This window comes from Populus euphratica, unplaced genomic scaffold (assembly GCF_000495115.2).
Source record: "Populus euphratica unplaced genomic scaffold, PopEup_1.0 scaffold194.1, whole genome shotgun sequence".
Classification (NCBI taxonomy): Eukaryota; Viridiplantae; Streptophyta; class Magnoliopsida; order Malpighiales; family Salicaceae; genus Populus; species Populus euphratica.
In genome coordinates, this window is record NW_011500072.1 from 252,221 (window position 1) to 272,340 (window position 20,120).

The 20,120-nt window shown below is 33.6% G+C and overlaps 3 protein-coding genes across 3 annotated transcripts; 1 reads left to right on the top strand and 2 right to left on the bottom strand.

The window, feature by feature from the left end:
• The first annotated feature begins 1,572 nt into the window (after positions 1-1,572).
• On the top strand, positions 1,573-4,984 carry LOC105108512 (sugar carrier protein C). Its single transcript, XM_011002842.1, has 4 exons — positions 1,573-1,982; positions 2,213-2,535; positions 3,533-4,162; positions 4,270-4,984. The coding sequence occupies exons 1-4, from the start codon at positions 1,850-1,852 to the stop codon at positions 4,750-4,752; spliced, it is 1,569 nt and encodes a 522-aa protein (XP_011001144.1). The 5' UTR covers positions 1,573-1,849; the 3' UTR covers positions 4,753-4,984.
• A 4,015-nt stretch (positions 4,985-8,999) lies between these two features.
• On the bottom strand, positions 9,000-12,082 carry LOC105108513 (vesicle-associated protein 4-2-like). Its single transcript, XM_011002843.1, has 7 exons — positions 11,616-12,082; positions 11,033-11,103; positions 10,782-10,863; positions 10,539-10,657; positions 9,745-9,822; positions 9,469-9,588; positions 9,000-9,383 (listed from the first exon to the last, which is right to left on the bottom strand). The coding sequence occupies exons 1-7, from the start codon at positions 11,938-11,940 to the stop codon at positions 9,324-9,326; spliced, it is 855 nt and encodes a 284-aa protein (XP_011001145.1). The 5' UTR covers positions 11,941-12,082; the 3' UTR covers positions 9,000-9,323.
• A 4,904-nt stretch (positions 12,083-16,986) lies between these two features.
• On the bottom strand, positions 16,987-17,761 carry LOC105108514 (uncharacterized). Its single transcript, XM_011002844.1, has 2 exons — positions 17,377-17,761; positions 16,987-17,280 (listed from the first exon to the last, which is right to left on the bottom strand). Exons 1-2 carry the CDS (start codon positions 17,626-17,628, stop codon positions 17,113-17,115), a joined length of 420 nt encoding a protein of 139 aa, XP_011001146.1. The 5' UTR covers positions 17,629-17,761; the 3' UTR covers positions 16,987-17,112.
• Between the last annotated feature and the right edge of the window lie 2,359 nt (positions 17,762-20,120).

Consider the following 20,120-nt stretch of genomic DNA (forward strand, 5'->3'; position numbering starts at 1 on the left):
ATTTAAATTGAGTTTTAACATGAACAAGAAAAAATATTTAGCTAGTAAAATTTAGTTTATCTAATCAAATTTTTAGTAAATCTAATCAAATCAACTTAAAAAATTTAAAAAAAAATAAAATAATACTGGGTTTATCAGATCAACTTAAAAAAATTCAAAAAAAATAAAATAATACTGGGTTTATCAACACTTAAACTCCATACAACTTGAAGATATAAACACCCTTTATACTACAAATTTACCACACCTAGGCAAGGCCCGTTACATTTTAACAAAAAGAATACCATAGATGGGTGTATAAAATAGTGTGTATATACTACTAGTATATGACTATGTATCACATGGGTATAAACTTTGCTGTAAATTGCTTAAAAATGACGTTTTCTCCACTTTCTATTTGACAATGCTACGAAAGTCTGGCCGACGTGTAACCACAGCATTATCCAAATATTGATAAGGTTAATTAGGTGAGCTTGCAAAATTTGGTGACACAGCTTAACGACCATTTTTTCTGACGCGCAAATTAATTTTTCTCACCAGCCTTCACCCATTTCTTCTGTTACATACTGTTCTTGACGATTTTTGTGAATAATGCCATAAAAATAGTAACAATTTCTTTTTTCAAGAGACTGTCATGAATCTGGACATGTAAGGGATGCATCCCTTCTTGGCACCAATATTATAAGAAGTAAAAATTTCATAGATTTTCTAGTTTTGGTGGGGATAATTTTCTTTAGACAGAATTGGTAAATTCAACTAAAATATGCTATAATTAACTTGAAAAATATTTTATAAATATTTATAAAACAAAAACAAAATAAATATTAAGAAACTCTAAAGTGTGTTGCTCGATTAGTTAGATTTTAAATTTATTTTTTAAAAATTATTATTTTAAATATTATAAATTCTAAAATTATTAGAGATTATTATCTTTAAAATCTATAAAATTAATTAAAATATACATAAATCAGTATAAATATCTATATTAATTAAAAAAACAAACAAACAAACATTAATAGCCATGAAAAACATTTATTTTGATTTTATTTTTCCTACCATGTAACATGGACACGTGGCCTACATGTATTATAGACAAACAAGTAGAATCGGCAATGGATCTTGTGTATCCGTTTCTTTGTATTTAATGAACTTATAATAATTACAATTTTGAAATTTTGTATACATGCCCCCACAAAATGGCCCCACCCCACCTCACCTCAGTTAAATGGATATTAAAATTCGTGTGAAATCAATTTTGTAGGATCATAGAATCAACTATAGATAGTTCTTTTTAAAAAAAAAAATATGATACAACGGTGTATTTAATTTTAAATTAGTTACTCGTTAATAAAAAAATAATTTTCTTAAAACTATTTTAAGAACATATCTATACAGTAGTTTAATGTATTTAAGAGAAATTATTTTAATTGCATATCAACGAGCATACCTGCGACGTAAGATATATATATATATATATATATATATATATAACAAGACTTGAAAACAAAGTGGAAAAAATATATATATTTTAGCTGATGTTTTTAGACCTTACTCTATTTCCCACTTATAATCTTATCTTAAAGTTGTAAACCAGAAAAAAAAATTAATAAACTTGATTCATAAATAAGAAATTAGTTTTTGACAGCTCAACAATCCTTCTTAATCAAAGACAAGTTGACAACCTCCCTCTATAAATAAGCTGGCCAAGCTTGTCCAAAGCCTCTATCTTCTTTCTTGTAAACACTAGCTACCATTTCTTGGTTTCTTGTTGCTGTCACTCTGATAATTTAGTTCTTGATCTTTTTATATCATTAGTTTCTTTGTGAATTGAAGCAAAGAACGAGCAAAAATGCCTGCAGTAGGGATAGCTGTCGGTGACAACAAAAAGGAGTACCCGGGCAACCTTACTCCTTTTGTCACTGTAACATGTATTGTTGCTGCCATGGGTGGTTTGATCTTTGGTTACGATATTGGGATTTCTGGTAATTCTTCTTAGATCAAGTTTAATGCTTTAAATCTTGATTTGTCACATCATGATTATTATTTTTTTCTCGAAGAAACCAAATATAGAGTAGAAGCTAGCATTCAAGAATGCTTTTCTTTTCTTGATTCATTCTTTAATGCATTCTCTACCAATATTACTTTAAAGAATGTTTCTTTTGTTGTATATATGCAGATATTGATTTTGTTAAGTGGATTTGTGATTTTTCAGGTGGAGTTACGTCCATGCCATCATTCTTGAAGAAGTTTTTTCCATCTGTTTACCGTAAACAGCAAGAAGACGCCACATCAAACCAGTACTGCCAATATGACAGTCAAACACTAACCATGTTCACTTCTTCTCTGTATTTGGCTGCTTTATTGGCATCACTTGTGGCATCCACAGTCACTCGCAAATATGGAAGGAAACTCTCCATGTTGTTTGGAGGTGTTCTCTTTTGTGCTGGTGCCATCATCAATGGTTTAGCTAAAGCTGTATGGATGTTGATTCTTGGTAGAATCTTGCTTGGTTTTGGTATAGGTTTTGCCAATCAGGTACTAAATATTTCTTTTTCTGTTTTGATTATTCTTGTTTTCATTTTTAGTTGCTTTTGAGTATGAGGTTATTTTATTTGGATCTGGAGATGGGTAGGGACTATTTATTATTCTTTTTCTATTTTAAGTATATAAAGAAGACAAACAATAAAATGTGCTTCAATTTTTATTCTTTCTGTGCATAATTTCGTAGTTTTCAATGGAATCGTTCTGGATTTTGAGTTTCAAAGCATCTCATCTTTGTTTTCTTGGATATAAAAAATTGATTTATTTATTTTTTACCTTAGTAGATCTATTCTTTTGCTTTGATGGTTTTAAGTTGTAGGTCAGATAAGGGGGACACTCTTTTTGTTATTTTCTTGGAGAGAGAACAAGTGGGTTTCTTGGAAAATGACAAAATCACGTTTCTCATACCCGGTTGTTTCTGATCCGGACGTGAGCTCCTAGTCCTTTAAAGTTGAATAGGATTTAATGTCGTGTTTGGTTCCTGAGAAAAAGAAAAAAGAAGGTGACCCAAATTTTTCGCTGCTATAGTATAGTATATAGCAAGACAAGTCAAAGAATTCGACTGAATGATTAGGAATAAGATAAAGGGCGGTACTTTATTATTTTATATTTTTTTGGAAGTCATAGTTGCCTTGTTTTTCTTTAGCATGACATCTCTGGCGCCTGTTTTTTCCACAAAAAGTTCACTTGTTGATGGTAGCTTTGAATAGAAAAATTGTAAGTTGATAGGTGCTTAATTGTTAATTAAACTTAATTAAGTATGGAAAACTGCATTTTCTGCTCTCTTTTTTGTTTATTTGTTTGATTGATTTGTGTGTTTAAAGTAGTATTTGTTCTTAATCCAAGAAACATGAACAACAAGACAAGAATGTATGGTCCCAAGAAATACAAAAGTTCTGTTCAATACCTCCGATTTGATTATTTACTAATTGGTTTAATTAGGGAAGGTGATTAGAGATTTAATTGTTTTCATTTTTGTTTGTGATTACAGTCTGTGCCACTCTACCTCTCTGAGATGGCTCCATACAAGTTCAGAGGTGCACTCAACATTGGTTTTCAATTATCAATCACATTTGTTATCCTTGTTGCCAATGGGTTGAACTATTTCTTTGCTAAAATCCATGGTGGTTGGGGATGGAGATTGAGTCTGGGTGGTGCAATGGTTCCTGCCCTTATAATCACAGTTGGATCACTAGTCCTTCCCGATACTCCAAACTCTATGATCGAACGTGGCCAGCATGATGAGGCTAGAGAAAAATTGAGAAGAGTTCGTGGTGTTGATGATGTTGATGAGGAGTTTAACGACCTTGTTGCTGCTAGTGAAGCTTCAATGAAAGTAGAACATCCATGGAGAAATTTGTTGCAAAGAAAGTACAGGCCTCACATAACCATGGCAGTAATGATTCCATTCTTTCAGCAACTTACTGGCATTAATGTTATTATGTTTTACGCTCCTGTTTTGTTCAACACAATTGGTTTTGGTAGCAATGCTTCGCTTATGTCTGCTGTTATCACTGGTGTTGTTAATGTTGTTGCTACCATGGTTTCAATCTATGGTGTCGACAAGTGGGGGAGAAGGTTTCTTTTCCTTGAGGGTGGTTTTCAGATGTTGATATGCCAGGTAATTTTCTTGGTTGCAGAAGAAATTAGCTCTCTTTTTATTGTTTCTCTTACTATACCTACGAATCTCATATACATTTTTTTGGGTCAACTTTTGCGTATGTCCAGGCAGTCGTAGCAGCTTGTATTGGTGCCAAGTTTGGAGTTAACGGGAACCCTGGTGAATTGCCCAAGTGGTATGCTATTGTTGTGGTGCTTTTCATTTGCATTTACGTTGCGGGATTTGCTTGGTCTTGGGGTCCTCTTGGGTGGTTGGTGCCAAGTGAGATTTTCCCACTGGAAATCCGATCAGCTGCACAGAGTATCAATGTGTCTGTCAACATGCTTTTCACATTCATAGTTGCCCAGATTTTTCTAACGATGCTCTGCCACTTGAAGTTTGGGCTATTCCTCTTCTTTGCCTTCTTTGTGGTGTTGATGTCCATCTTTGTCTACTACTTCTTGCCTGAGACAAAGGGCATTCCAATCGAAGAGATGGGACAAGTTTGGAAGACTCATTGGTTCTGGTCAAGGTATGTTACCGATGAAGATTTTCCAAAAGCAGGAGGCTATGAGATGACCAAAGGAGGGCAAGGTCCGAAGAATGTGTAGCTGGGCTTGCTTGGGTTGGATTTGTTAGTCGGCTCTTTTGATTTTTGGTAGCAGTACATACACTACTGATTTCAATGTCAAAGAATTATATGAAATTGCTCTCAAATATATCTCGAATTGAAAGGGTCTTGAGCTTTATGTCAGCAAAAATCCCAATGTATAGATCAGAATCTGTTGTGTGGAAACCTTATGTAAACCGATTTCAATGCAAAAATAATTTCTTCCATCGCAATTTTTTGCTTGTTTGCATCAATTATTCAACCATGTCATGCGTGCATCTTCAACCTATAATTTAAATAATAAACCTCCTTTCCGCTATCCCTTTCAATTTGTTTCTTCTCTTTTGCTTCATCCATGATTGAGGAAGGTAGAATTACTCTAAAAATCATAAATTCTATTCTATTATAATGTGTTGTTTTCGACTCTAATAGATGACACACTTCTCGGTGTCCTCGTCAATCCTCATGAATTTTGCAAGGTCATGCTACCTTCATAGTTACTCTAAGGTAGACAGCAAATGTTCAATGCGTGGAGATGACTGATGCCTGAGAGTGTCTATGGCATGAAGGGCCAAAGTTTCTCATAATCCCTACAAATTCTTCACAATTAAGCCATATATCCGTCAAAGTCTATGTACTACTTGAGCAGATTTTGAGAAGATTATATTTCCAAGTTGGAAATTTCATCAAGATTAACCACATTGGCCGGCGGGAAGGGGGTGATTGATGTAGAGTCAAATTGAGTTTATGTCATTATGCTTGTCCTCATGCCTAGTTGCTTGTCAATGCCATGAATTTGAAAACAGATTGTCGCCCCTTTTTTGAGTTAAACAATGGATACATGCACATGATGGATGTTGACTTCTATGGTATTTTAAGCAACCACTCGAGAAGGGTCGAAATGCAGCTGAAATTAATTTTACTCCAAAATCTCTTTAGTTTATTAAATACAATTTTTGAAAGCTATATGTCAATAGATTTCCTCTAAGCACAAAAAATCTTCCGCTCTTGTTTTTTTTTTTATCTTTTTCCCGTTCACTAAAGTAAAAATTGAAGGGTAAAATGGTAAATTTCAAATAGAGTTGAAATACTGTCTGGAAACATAAATAATAAAAGTAGAAAAAACATATTTTTATGTTCATGTTTTAAAATGACAAAAGTTAACTAATACTGTCTAGAAATATAAATATTTCAGAAACACTTCTATTTCATGTCTATACTTCCATCCCTCCAACCAAATATATTTTTATTTTTTTTTGTATTTATTTGAAAAACAAAACTCTAACCAAGCACAACCTACACAACTATTAACTTTTGAGGGATTCTGGATCGAATCCCCAAATAATTTATTTCTAACTCATTAAGTCTTTGAAAGTTAATAAAATCCTTAAGTGATTCGCCCATCCATATTTGTTAGTGCATGTTCATCCAAATTGTTAATTTATGCATAAAAATGATAACATTTTATACATAGGCCCTCGACACTAGATTAAAAACTAGGGAAATCTTGCAATTGAGATTTCATCAAGAACTCAATTGAGATTCGGGTTATAGTTTCTAAACTAACTTGAGTCTGCCCACTATATATCGAACCTCTCACCCACTTCAAAATAAATGTGGATTTATCAATGATTACTACAACAAATATATATAAGATGGGCGGCATACCACAACAAATGAATGGATGAAATATTGCCAAAACCCACCGCTTTATTGCAAGTGGAGAATCAAGTTTCACATGCTTTATGAGTAGCATCTCCCCTTTTCTCTTCACTAAACACTAGCCTGTAACATCTTTCGGTGACAAACGTGATGGTGAATTGAATGCATGATGCCCCAAATGGATAACACAGGCAAGAACTTTCCACGAAAAAGGAGAGGTTACTATGAATTTAGTCACGGTCTTGCAATGAAACGAAAGGAGAATCGCATGACTAGCTATTCTTAATTAAATGTACTCAGGCACTCTTGCCTCTTCTCTAATATCCCTCGACGGATATGTTAGTTTTTGGATAGGATAGATAATGGATAAGGAATTTGTTACATGGTTACTTGTTCTTCTCACGCCCTCTCTCTCTCACACACACACACTTTAACACATTTTGATAGAGATAAAGAAATTGGGAATCATATGCTAAATCTTCCTTTTCCCAATGTTGGTTCTTATTACACGTGTTGGATAAGTTTATCGATGACATATATGATTACAATTAATTAAGAAATATATAAAAGTACAATTAAACAATTATAGAAATGAAATTTTAATCTCTAATTATTCAAAATCCTTACTTCATTTGTTAATTATATTTCATTCAAAATATGCGATATTGATTTGTTTATTAATCAATATTCACAAATACATTTGCTTTTTATATTGTATTAGGGTAAATTCTCTCATCAATGGTTAATCTTAATGTGAATAACTATTTAGCATCATCCCAAGATTTAGTTTTGATGTACAGATACTTTGAATTAAAAAAAGAAACACAAGAACAAAAAACTTGTGCCTAGGATCATGTTGCCAAGGATGTCCCCCACGAGCACCTATGTTGGGCATTGGATGCGATCCATATGTGCTTGTTTTATTAATTTTATTACAAGGGGAATAAAGCTTTGGTGTCTTATCGATCCATTGTGCTTAGCTTCCATTCCTATTCAATACTCAAAATAATGACGAGAAATTGCATAAAATTCGATAGCCATTAGCCATTATAGGACTTTTATATACTCATCATCTGAAAAGAATACAAGTAATCTTCAAATTCGCTGGGATGTCTTCTTGAGACATTCACAAGGGTAACCCACCTCGTCCATGCCATTTCGATGAGCTGCTGCTGCCAAGGACAAGCATATTGGTCGTGTAGTTACATCACTCATGGTGTCTTAGATATCAACTGGGATTTGATTTGTTGAGACAAATATTATAATGTAAGATTGATCATTTATATTGGAGCAATGTACTCAGATAAAATTATTTTTTAGTTAATATTTCTAGATAAAAATAAATAAATATAAAGGGACAAAAACGTGTTTAGTTGGAAAAACAAAGGCAGACATGAAATAAATTTTCTTTAAGAACAAATTTAAAGTAAATTTTTGTTTTTTAAAAATAATAAACATAATAAGATATTAGGCTTCTGTTTTCAACTCTACGGATCTCTCATTTAAACCTTTTCTCGGAATAAAATAAAACTATCCGAGCTAATTCAGCTTCCTAAGGCATTGTGTCTGGCCCAATTGCGTATGTAATGTACAGAATAGGACCTCTTTCTCGAAAACTTATATGTAGGTAGTGAGACTGGCCCATCAGAAAGTAATAGGGCCCATGAGTCCAGGTACGGCACTTTGAGCATGCAAACAACATCAGTGTCGGATGAGATTAGTTATCTCCTTAAAAAATGACGGTAGATTAGAACACATCTTTATTAGAAAAAAAAAAAAAAAACAAGAAAAAGAATCTGAACTGGGAGGCTATGAGAGTAGGATTTCTCCTTAAATCATGGGCCAACCCTCCAGCCTAAAGTCGACAGATTCCGGTAGCGCAAGTAAATTGAAGTAACCATTCCCCTCGACTATTTTAAAAACCCAGCCTAACAGATCGATCGAAGACTGGAGCTAAGTCTGGTTTAAAAATAAGTAAAACAAAATGAAAATCTAGATAACTTTATAAAAAACACAAGTTAACCCGATAATCTAATTAAAAACTTTGGCTTGTCTACAGAGTTTGTTGCGAGGATAAACCTGTCTTTAATTCGAAACTTCATATACAATAACTTTATAATAGCCTCACAATCTAGACTTTTTGCAATTTCTTTCCTATTGTCACCCACTTTTGGAAAAAGAATAAAGAAACTATGAGAAATATGTCAATTTTAACCGTGGTATTGTGTATACAAGGGGTGTGGCGTCCCCAGTCACCACCGAGAAAGGAAGGAGAAATTCACAAAAAGCAAAGAATGCTTGGAATCAGCTCAGAGTTTGGATACACCCAGTTGCGGGCCACGAGATTTTCCTGCCCTTCCGGGGTCCTGTCCAGGGTGTGGGTACCACAGGCTGTTCATGGGCCAGGGTGTGGTTAAACTATGGTGATCAACAGGAGACCACCAAATTCCAGACAATGAGGATTAATCATGCACATCAGATCAGACTAACAGCAGTGAAGATTCCATGGTATCTCAATGGATCAACCATGGAAGACTGCCATGAGAAATAACAGAAAAAATTAAGCATCGAGATCTGATTTCTGCCTTGAATAAAGTTTTTCCCTCATAAGAACACTCATTAAGCTTGAAATTATGCGCATTACATTTGAGTAAAGATCAGTTTAATTCTGAAATGGGAAAACAAAATCACAATTATCTACAGGATGATGTTGAACGAAAAAGTTCCCATTCCTCAAATCACAGAATTCATCTCACATTTTTTTCCTTTTTACACACCATGCTGAAGTTTCCTACATGATTCACAGAACACAAAATAACCTTTGCATTACATGAAAAGGTTGAAGGAATTCACTGAATGGTGGATCGTATCCATTCATCACACAAAGGAACCTTGAAGACAACTGCCCCTCTATACCGAGTCTACTCCTTCAACCTGCTGCCGAGCAAGGTATCTTTCCCTTCGCTCTTTCTGTACAAAATGAATAGACAAAGATTAGGCATCGTACAGAGAAATTCACATGGAGAAGTTGGATGTGCAACACTTGATAACTCACCCATTCATCTATCACTAGTCCTTCACCAATAATCCTCGGACCTGCATCTTCTGGAGGTTTCTTGCGTGCCTCAAGAGCTGCATCAGCATCAGCCAACTGGTGCTTCAACTTTTCCAAAGCCTGTAAAAATAGCATCACACGTAGTTCTATGAGCTTGTATGGCATACGTGTGAAACAAAAGAAAATGCATGTACCATATGCTAAGACAGACAATGATCAGTCCTAAAGCACATATAAATTTGATTCCTTGATTATTGACATATTATTGATACTTACAGGACTAGGACGCTCTGGATCTAGAAAAACAACCCGCAATATTTGCTCTACTGCTACTTGATCTTTCTGCTCATCAAACTGCACGGACAAAGCATCCAAAGTCACTTCATGAAGTTGCAACAGAAGACTCAAACACCAAAATAAAGTCCCAAATAGACCAAAGCAGTCTGTAAAGATATTCTGGGGTTTCCATCAAACAAAAGCACCCAGCCAACACAAGATGTAATTGAATCCAAAATCTATCATAATTATTCTACCAAAAAAATATATAAATAAAAAGGCACAGAATCTCCAGAACCAACAAGTGTAAGATGAACATTGGCATCCAGTGCACGTCCATTAAGGGTGAGAAGTGTCAGTGCACTAGAGACTTTGACATCATAAAACAACACCCTTATGCTTGCTAGCTTTACATTACAGTGAGCAGCCTCACAATAGCCAAATAAAATCTAGTATACCAGAAAAGGCCCCTAACAAAGATGAAACTAAATGAAATGATTGTTCATTCTTTAGAAACAACAAAACTAATGGTAACATGGACGCCTAAGATAGCTATCTGTCTCATAGTGTCTATCGACCCTCTCATTAACCAAGATACTTGTCTATTGTATTTGAAGAATTCAAAATATGACATGATGCTCATTCCAAGAAGAATATGTATTGGACCCAAATAAATCAAAATAAAAGAATAGCACCAAGATCATTTATCATCAGACTATTGTTGACCAACATAGGCTCACACTAAAACACTAGAACTAATGAAAAGAAAAAGTTAAAGGAACCATTCTACACACCAGCTCAGGTACATAGTCCATAACCCCTTTCACCTTCAGGCTCATGATTTTAAATTTAACCTTGCTCTTCTGCTCCATTGGTTTCTCGTTATTTTCTGGGTGTTCAACAAACTTGAAGACTGATATCCAAAATCAAGAAAATAATTTCGTGTTAATTGGGTCAAAAAAACACATAAAATAGCTAAGTTACATCCTTCTCAAAGCACAGTAATATGAACAGAAAATGCAACAGTAATTAATTACCTGTAGCGATGATACTTTCCCCAGGTGCAAGAATAGCCCCTGGAGGACGCATGAAACAGCTTTTCGGTGCAGTTGTTTGAAACTAAATCAAGAAAAAGAAAGAAAAGGCAACTAACTTAAAAAAATCCTGATACAATAACAAAAATATCAATTACAACAAGAAATGGGGTGACCCAAAATGAGTATATAGGTTACATGGCTGGACTCTATGAAACCACAGAAAGAACAATGAAGAAGAAATTGAAATGTACCTTAAAAGCTACATGTGACTTGCAAGTGTTTTTAATCCTGATGGCACTGCGAACCTGCTTGCCAGGTTCATCTAAAAATAGCATACAGAACATAAATACATCAATTAATTCCATCAGAAATCAGTAACAAAATCCATAATCAGTACCAAGCACGAAACTACGAAAATAAAATAGTCCCCATAACCAAATTAATAGTAATTATCACTAATCCCAAAGGCTGATTGATTCTTGACATTGATTACTTGATTGGATGATTTTTAAAAGTAAATAGGATGATGCTACCCAGATTAGCCAATGCAATTCACTTTATCTCTCTTTTCTTAAATATTATCAAATTATTAACACTTAAATTTTCAATTTTCTAGCCACCAATACAAATAAATAAAAAGAAACTTGAATTTTCAAATTCCTCCTTAAGGAGAAATGATAAGCATTAATGATTTCAAATCTTTAATTTTTCTTCAAAATTACCAAAAATATTAGCAACAAAAACACAACTTAATCCAAAAAATCATCCTAAAAATACAGAAATCCAGCTAAAAAACCAATCAGATCACATAAAAAACAAAACACTGAGACTTACAAGGAAAGTAAAGCTTGGAAGAAGGATCGAGTTTAAGACGACGACGCGTCGGCAACAGCGATCTAGCAACAGAAGAGACAGAATTGGAAGCAAGAGGAGGATTAGATCCTTCGATTAGGGAGTTGGGCTGGTGATTATGGTGGTGGTGCTGCTGTTGCTGCTGCATCATCATCATCGTTGAAGTATTAGTGTTAGTAGTAGAAGAGGAGGGTGTCGTATTGGTGTTGCTTCCTCCTAAAAACGGCAGCTTTAAGAATCCCCACACTTTACTGTTGTTGTTGCTGTGAGTATTATCGGTTGGTGATCTCTGGTCCGCTATGGCCATATCACAGCATGTGGAACGGTGTCGTTTTTCTGGTGGTTTCCCCCAAGGAGAATGGAGGGGAAGAGGGAGAGAGAGGGAGAGAGAGAGAGAGAGAGCTGTTGTGAAGGGAGTAAAGAGGGATGGGACGAGGAGAGAGAGAGGGAGAGAGGAAGGTGGTGGATGGCAGAATGGATTTGGAGGGGGATTTAATTGGGTTTTTATTATTTGGGTTCATGTCCAACTCAGTACCTTAAAAGGGTATTTTTATAATTTTAATTATTTAATAAATTGTTTTTACTTAAACTCGTATGTATATCGGAGAACAACATTAACAAAAAAAAAAAAAAACGCAATTAGTGTTTGGAGATTGGTAAGAGAATATCATTTCAATTGCTTTTTGTTTGTAATTCTCGATCTTTCTTAATTTGAATGGATTGATTTTTATTATTTTTCCCATTTTTTTTGTACTCAAATATAATTATATGAATGGCAATTCATCTATTCCTTTTCTTTTCTTTTCATCCTTTCATTTATCCCATCTATTATTTATTCGTGAGCAAGATTATAAAAACAATTCTGCCCAATTTCTTACCTTCAGTGTAAATAATCTAATGTTAATATAGGAGTAAAATTTATTTATTTATTTTAAAAAAAAAAGAATTATCTCTTCATGATTGCCACTTCCACCGCTTGTGTTTTAGAATAATAATGGTGCAAATTCACGAAGAATGGGAGCTGTCTTCCTTGATGGAGTGTTTTCCATTTACTCCTTTCCCTGTAACTTCGATTTTCCTGGCCCACTCACTGATTGATGATGTAAACAACTTGGCTTTTCGGTAAACTTCGCGTTGACGTTGTCTGTTGACTTCGGAAAAAGTGAGGTTGTTGGATCTCTTCCGAGTGTTTTCTGGCTCCTTTGGAATTTTCTTTCACTTTAGGTGGTGGGATTAGTTGATTAAACACCCTGCTTTTAAACTGCGATTTTATTATTGATCGGTGATAGACGCGGGAGATTTTGTTCTCGAGTGCCCAAGTAAGTGGCTTCACTGTTTTTACCCTGATTTAATTATCCGATAAGATTCTCGTTTCCATCCGCAAATTTATTAGCTATAATTTCAAAACAATATCAATTTTTTAAAAATTATTTTTATAATTAAGCGAACAAATCATTGAGTTTGATTGGATTAATATGAATTTAACCAGAGGAATCTTGTTTGAAATAAAACTCAATTTTTCAATCTGATTTTATTATTAATTGATGAGATTAAGATAATCACAAAAAAATTATTTTTAAATGAATTTTTATCATAATTATTAACACAAGGCTGAAGCTATAACTTTGTTGGGGCAATTGAGATCAATTTTAAGATCATATTTTTTAATTTTATAAAATAATCATTTTTGTATTTTATTTTAAACAGGCCACTTCCACCGCTTGTGTTTTAGAATAATAATGGTGCAAATTCACGAAGAATGGGAGCTGTCTTCCTTAATGGAGTGTTTTCCATTTACTCCTTTCCCTGTAACTTCGATTTTCCTGGCCCACTCACTGATTGATGATGTAAACAACTTGGCTTTTCGGTAAACTTCGCGTTGACGTTGTCTGTTGACTTCGGAAAAAGTGAGGTTGTTGGATCTCTTCCGAGTGTTTTCTGGCTCCTTTGGAATTTTCTTTCACTTTAGGTGGTGGGATTAGTTGATTAAACACCCTGCTTTTAAACTGCGATTTTATTATTGATCGGTGATAGACGCGGGAGATTTTGTTCTCGAGTGCCCAAGTAAGTGGCTTCACTGTTTTTACCCTGATTTAATTATCCGATAAGATTCTCGTTTCCATCCGCAAATTTATTAGCTATAATTTCAAAACAATATCAATTTTTTAAAGATTATTTTTATAATTAAGCGGACAAATCATTGAGTTTGATTGGATTAATATGAATTTAACCAGATGAATCTTGTTTGAAATAAAACTCAATTTTTCAATCTGATTTTATTATTAATTGATGAGATTAAGACGATCACAAAAAAAATATTTAGATCAATTTTAAGATCATATCTTTTAATTTTATAAAATAATCATTTTTGTATTTTATTTTAAACAGGAAAAAAATAAAAACCATTGGAATTGACCCATTAAGTCGGTTAAATTTAACCTGGTCAGTTTTGTTTTAACTAGGTGAACCTCAAAACTACTTGGAAATGAAACCTAGCCTGAAACTATAGTTATGATTTGTTTTACCCATAAGTTCATGAAACAATAATTGGATTGTTGAGACCTGGAGTCTCCCTCGAATAATTGAATCAGTGTTCCTTTCCCTTTCATATGACCAGTCAATCACGGCTCAGGTCAAGGCAGAATTGGTGACTGATATTATTATTATTAGGGAGGAAGAGGATCAACTAAATCATGAAGCTATGAATTATAATAAATCCATGACTTTGAAAATCATTGAATAATAGGAGTTCTTGCGCGCTTGGGGCCATCCTGAACTCTGCTGCTAATTTTAGCTTTATCCTGAATCATTTCACCTGTGTTTTTTTTTAATTAATGTGAGGATTTGGATTAGGTCAATTTGTATTTATCAAGATTAATTTTATAAATTTTAAAATTAATAACTATTATATAAGTAATTAAAAACTTGAACTTCAAACCATCGACCAAACCCTTTAATTCTTAATTTTTACTATTTAATTATCGTGTAATTTTTTTTTTCTTAGACTGGTCGATGCGCATCGCAGTCAACCATCCTGAATCATTTAACGTGTTTTTTGTTTTTTTGTTTTCCTTAGACTGGTCGATGCGCATCGCAGTCAAAAATCTCTTAAAGGAGACTTTGATTTGTAATTCCGTATGGTCAAGTCTGTCAATCGGTTCGATTTTCATTGCAAGCATTCGGTTGGATGATGATATGACAGGGATGCCCTTTGTTGGAATTCTCAAGACTCTTTAATCTTCTCCAAATCAGTGTATTGAATTTTGCTAATAGGAATTTGAAAAGAAAAAAAATGGTCATGCACGCTTATCCGGACTAAGGCGGGGAGAATTTGAAATTTCAGCATCTAATCTCCAATGTTTGTGGATTACGGAGCTTATGTGGAAGAAGAAATTTCATGTGTTTGGAAGCAAAATTGACGAACCTTGGTATATTTTATGTATTTTTATAGGAAGCAAAATTGATGAACCTTGGTATATTTTATGTATTTTTATAAATAAATATCACATTAAAAAAATATGAATATAGATTTTTTTAAATTCTTGAGTGTGTTGCGTTGGTGTATATTTACACCAAACAAGTCTCAAAGAAGAGGCGTTGGGTCTTATACTAACTAGAATTAATCCTAGATGAAATTAATTTTATCATGACTCATCATTTCTTTATCTTTTATCTAAATAAAATCAATAGAATATAACTTGTTGTAGGGTGACATCGGTGCTGGCGAGCTATTGTGTCTTTTAAGGAGGTATTTTTGTTGGAAAGAAAAAAGTTTTGGATGTAATTATAAAATTATAATTAAAATTTAGAAATCATTACCTAATATTATATTATTAAGGGAAAGATACATCACCTTTAATATACCCTATTTAAGGTAAGTCGCATTGTTGTTTAATTATTTTTTAGGTTAAATTTCCATTCGTTAGTCTCATCTACAATTCAAGGTAAATATTTTTCGTTAAAGAATTTTTATTTTATCGAGTTAAATCCTAACCATTCTAAAATCTAAATTTTATCATCACATTTATTTTACACTTTGTATTTTTAATATATGAGAATTTACTCTATTATTTATTTTCACATTTCACATGTATTAAAGTTTACTTTTAAACCCTAATATAAAATTAAAAAAATAATGGATAAATAATTTTTGATATTCTGACAAAATCCTAATGGATAATCATAAAATAGTTTTGGTATCTATTTTTTTAACTTTTTAAAAACATGAAAAAATATAATTTTTTATTTTTTATAAAAATATGCTTGGAAAGTTTTTAAGATAAAATGGTTTTGGTATTTATTTTTTACTTTTAAAAAACATGAAAAAGTGCAATTTTTTGTTTTTTTATAAAAACATACTTTGAAAGTTTTTGAAATTTGATCGTGTGAATGAAAATAAAGTGTTTATTTTTGTTTGGAAGGGAAAAATTAATATAAGTTTTGAGTTTTTTTTTAAATTTAGAAATATTTTGAAAAAAATCAAATATTTTAATATTGAATTTATATTTTATAATGTAAATATATATATAAAATTGGTAAAAAAACATGTGAGAAAATCATAACTTTTTATAAAGGATTTTGTTTTTGTTTTTTTCAATATATAATATTATATTATTATAATTAAATATATTATAAATTATATGCATTGCGCGACATCGACCCGGCATACCTAAGTTCTTTTTTATTTCGGTATAGACCCAGCAAGGCCCACATAGTCGCTGTCTAGCCAGCCCAGTGACCATGGGGCTAATTATTCAGCAGCCGGGGGGGGTGGGACTCGCCTGACCAGAAAGACATTTATGAACTCCTCAGGGATATGATGAAAGATTAATTTATTGTTTTGGGAGGAGAATCTGCTTTCATGAAAATTTAACGTTATCTTTTCCAAGAGACATGGATGATGAAACCCACCAGATGAGAAGCAATAGTGGAATCCTCCGTTGAGAGATTTTCAGTGTTTGGTCAGCGTCACATTTCAAGACTGTTAAGATCACTGTGCCAGGTAACTCTGGGGAGCTCATAAACTCACCAGTACATTTGGTCAAGAATGCTAAGGTTCTCGAGAATGTATCAGTGGATACCCAGAGAGTCGATCGCTGTGATCAGGAAGGTTATGTGCCGAACGAATTTTTGATGAAATGACTACAAAATGTAGGAATAACATCGCATAATTTTATCCATTTTAGGAATTGTTTAGTGTTTTAAGTCCTAACTTTACAGGAGGGGGGGTTTCAAAGCAAGGCACTATTACAATTATGATTTGATTTTAGCTGGATGATGTGGGTTTCTGGGATTACGAGTCTAAATTGCTTCCAATATTTTTATGTGAAATCACTGATAGAAACAGGATTCATGCTCACTGTAAGAAAAGATAATTAGGCAAGAAGCATGTATGATCCTAAACAATACTGTAACTAAATCCCAAGATCGGCCTAAATGTGCCTTTTGTTAATCAAATAAAGAGAAAAGGATCAAAATCTCAAAATTGAAGTTCAGAATCATCCCATTGAAGCACTGCAGACTCTATGTTCTGCTCTCTTTTCAGCTTATCCTTCAAAAACCAGTCGCATACTCTCCCAGCATTCAGCTCCTCAATTGGACACCCTTCTTGCTCTGATACAACTCTTAAAAGGTTTAATGATGATATCTGAAAGCGCACACAAAATAAAAGCAAACTATTCATTAACATCTCAACACATGCATGTTGGTATGTATTGAACGAAGTCTAGAGAGAAGGAAATACCGTTAAACGGCATAGGAACCTTTCATGGGTGCTTAAGCCGGAAATTTCAACTAGACCAGCTTCTTCAAGACTCAAGAAACTTCTGCTTCCTGTCTTCTTCTCAGATTCTTGACCACTGCATCCTCTCACTGCTAGCTTTCTTCTACGAACCACCTTATTTGGAGCAAAAGTGGTTTGCTTTACCATCTTTTTGTGGACGTTTGGGATAAATAGTGATTGATGATAACTCCTGTAAAGTTTAAGTGAACTCATAGTTTTTCAGTTTTCAGTTGAGAGTTCCCGAGCGATGGCTAAAAGAATTTGGAGCCAAAGGCAGAAGAAAACAGAACAAGCTAGCTTATCAGTTCTCTTCTCTTTTATGTGGTGGAGAAAGAGATTGGATTATTGGAACGTAGATTATTGCCCAGAAAAAACAAATCATCCTGCTTCCTTCCGTAATTGGGCCATTTTGGAATCTAGAAGTGCATATTCAAATTTGATTTTGGGCTTCCATGAAACTGTTCAAGTCCAAGCGAACTTGCCCATCTAGGTAAGCGTGAGAATATGAGAGCGATTATCCATCGTAATTCAACTCAAAGATTTGAGTCTCGAGATGGTGACTGGTGAGCCTCTGAGATTGATTAAACAACTATTTTTATATTAAGATAATACTAAAACAAAATTAATTTAAAATCTTGAAAACCGCCCTAAATTAATTTTTTTAACCGTTGAAAATAAAACCTCGCCCTACTAAACTCGGGATCTGCAAAGCATCGGATTAGATACAATTATCAGGTGGGGTTTGATAAAAAAGATTAATGGCAAGGAAGACGAAATACTATATCAGAATCACCGAGTAACCCATTTACAAAATTATTACTTCGCGACTGAATATACACCAGACCATTTGTCCATTCTGAAGAGATTAGCATAATATTCGTCGAAGATTGCACACATATTGTGTTTACACATGTACAAAGGTTGATCAATCACTTAGACTTCCAGGTAGTACAAAACTATTTTCCAAACAGCTAAGAAGACAAACATCTAGAGGTGGCTGCTTCTTGACGATGCTCAATTAGGACCCCAGCAGCTCAAGAACATGACTGTCCTTAGAGACTCCTCAGCCTGCTTAAACTTCTCGTTCTTGGCGTTCATGTAAGCGCTTGAATCAACAGAACCAGAGAAACGCCTTGCCTGCTTTGAAGAAGAAGAGCAAGCAGAATCCCTCAAAGACTTGATAGCACTAGAATCACACTTTGATGCTTGGTCTTTCATCCCTTGAACCACTCTCAGCCCTGATTGGTACAACACCCTGCTCGCGTACCTCAAGCTCATGTATATAACAAAACAAGATCCCAGATTCTAGAATACCCAAAACAAATAAAAACAATTAAGGCTTGCTCAGGCTAAAAAATATGGAGATCTGTGAAAAAGCTGCAAGGCTCTTGATTTATCACGTATTTTATAGAGAAAGGAGGTTAAGACCGAGGTTCTGGAAAACAACTGGCTGTGACGGGTACATTTCAGCGGAGATTGCTAAGGAAACTGCGGGCGTGGGGTCTGAACCTGTGTGCTTGTGACACGTGTCGGTATTACGAGAGGGACATTTGGCTAAGCAGATAAGGACACGGCATTGTCCACGCGGGATGTCGGAAGCTTTGTTGCTTGGATATTTTATTTTCGCAGATTGTATCTTATTTATGATTATAATATTCTGATTCCGATTGAGATATTTTCTTACAGGGACTTGACGTGAAAAGAAAATTGGAGTTTATTAGAAAAATAATCCTCATTCGTTTCGTAGTGGAGGTGGATCTTATTTGTTTTTATGCTAATCTTTTATGTTTTTGTCACCAAGCCGATGATAATGTGTAGAAACTTTCATCATTGTACACGGAAATTTCTAGTATTAAAAATTATTCTAATAGTTATGCTTTCTAAAATATAAAAATTAAGAATTAATAATAATTTTTTTAAATAAATAAAGTTTCTAAGCCATTTGAGTCTTGGTTCAAATGATAACAAAACACATCTTTCAAGCCTTCAAATCAAATTCTAAACTCAATTTAAACAATATATTATTAAGGTTTTGATTCAAACAATTATCCAAGCATGTTGTTGATTTTTTTAAGATTAACATGAGTTTTAAGATTAGTTTATATATATCTCAATTAATTTTACAAATTATAAAATTAATAATTATATAAATTTTTAATAATCTTGAAATAACTCAAATTCAGGATTATTGAGAACTAAATACAAGATTTGATCAATTGCACTATCATTTAAGGTTTATGTTGTTTGAATTTGGGTCTACTGGCCAGAGCAACAAATTTTTATGGAAATATCTTAATGATAATGGGCTTGTTTGTTTTTAATTTTAAAAGTGTTTTTGAAAAAATTAATTTTTTATTTTAAATTAATATTTTTCAGTTTTTTTAAAAATAAAAAATATTATATATATATGTATATATATATATATATATATATATATTAAAAAAATAACCATTCATAGACTTCCAAACATGCCATTACAATTATACCTTCTTGGATAACAAGTAGCACATGCTCCTATTGGCTCGCACACGGGCCATCGGTGGACTCAAACCTTTGCGAGTACAAACCTCTATGTAGCATGCACGCGTCTTGTTGTGAATTCTCTCTACGAGTACAAACTACAAACAAAGGCGAGCAATGTGAAAAAGACTTGTAAATATCTTGGTCAACGGGTAAAATAAGAATAACTATTTTGTTTAACCAGC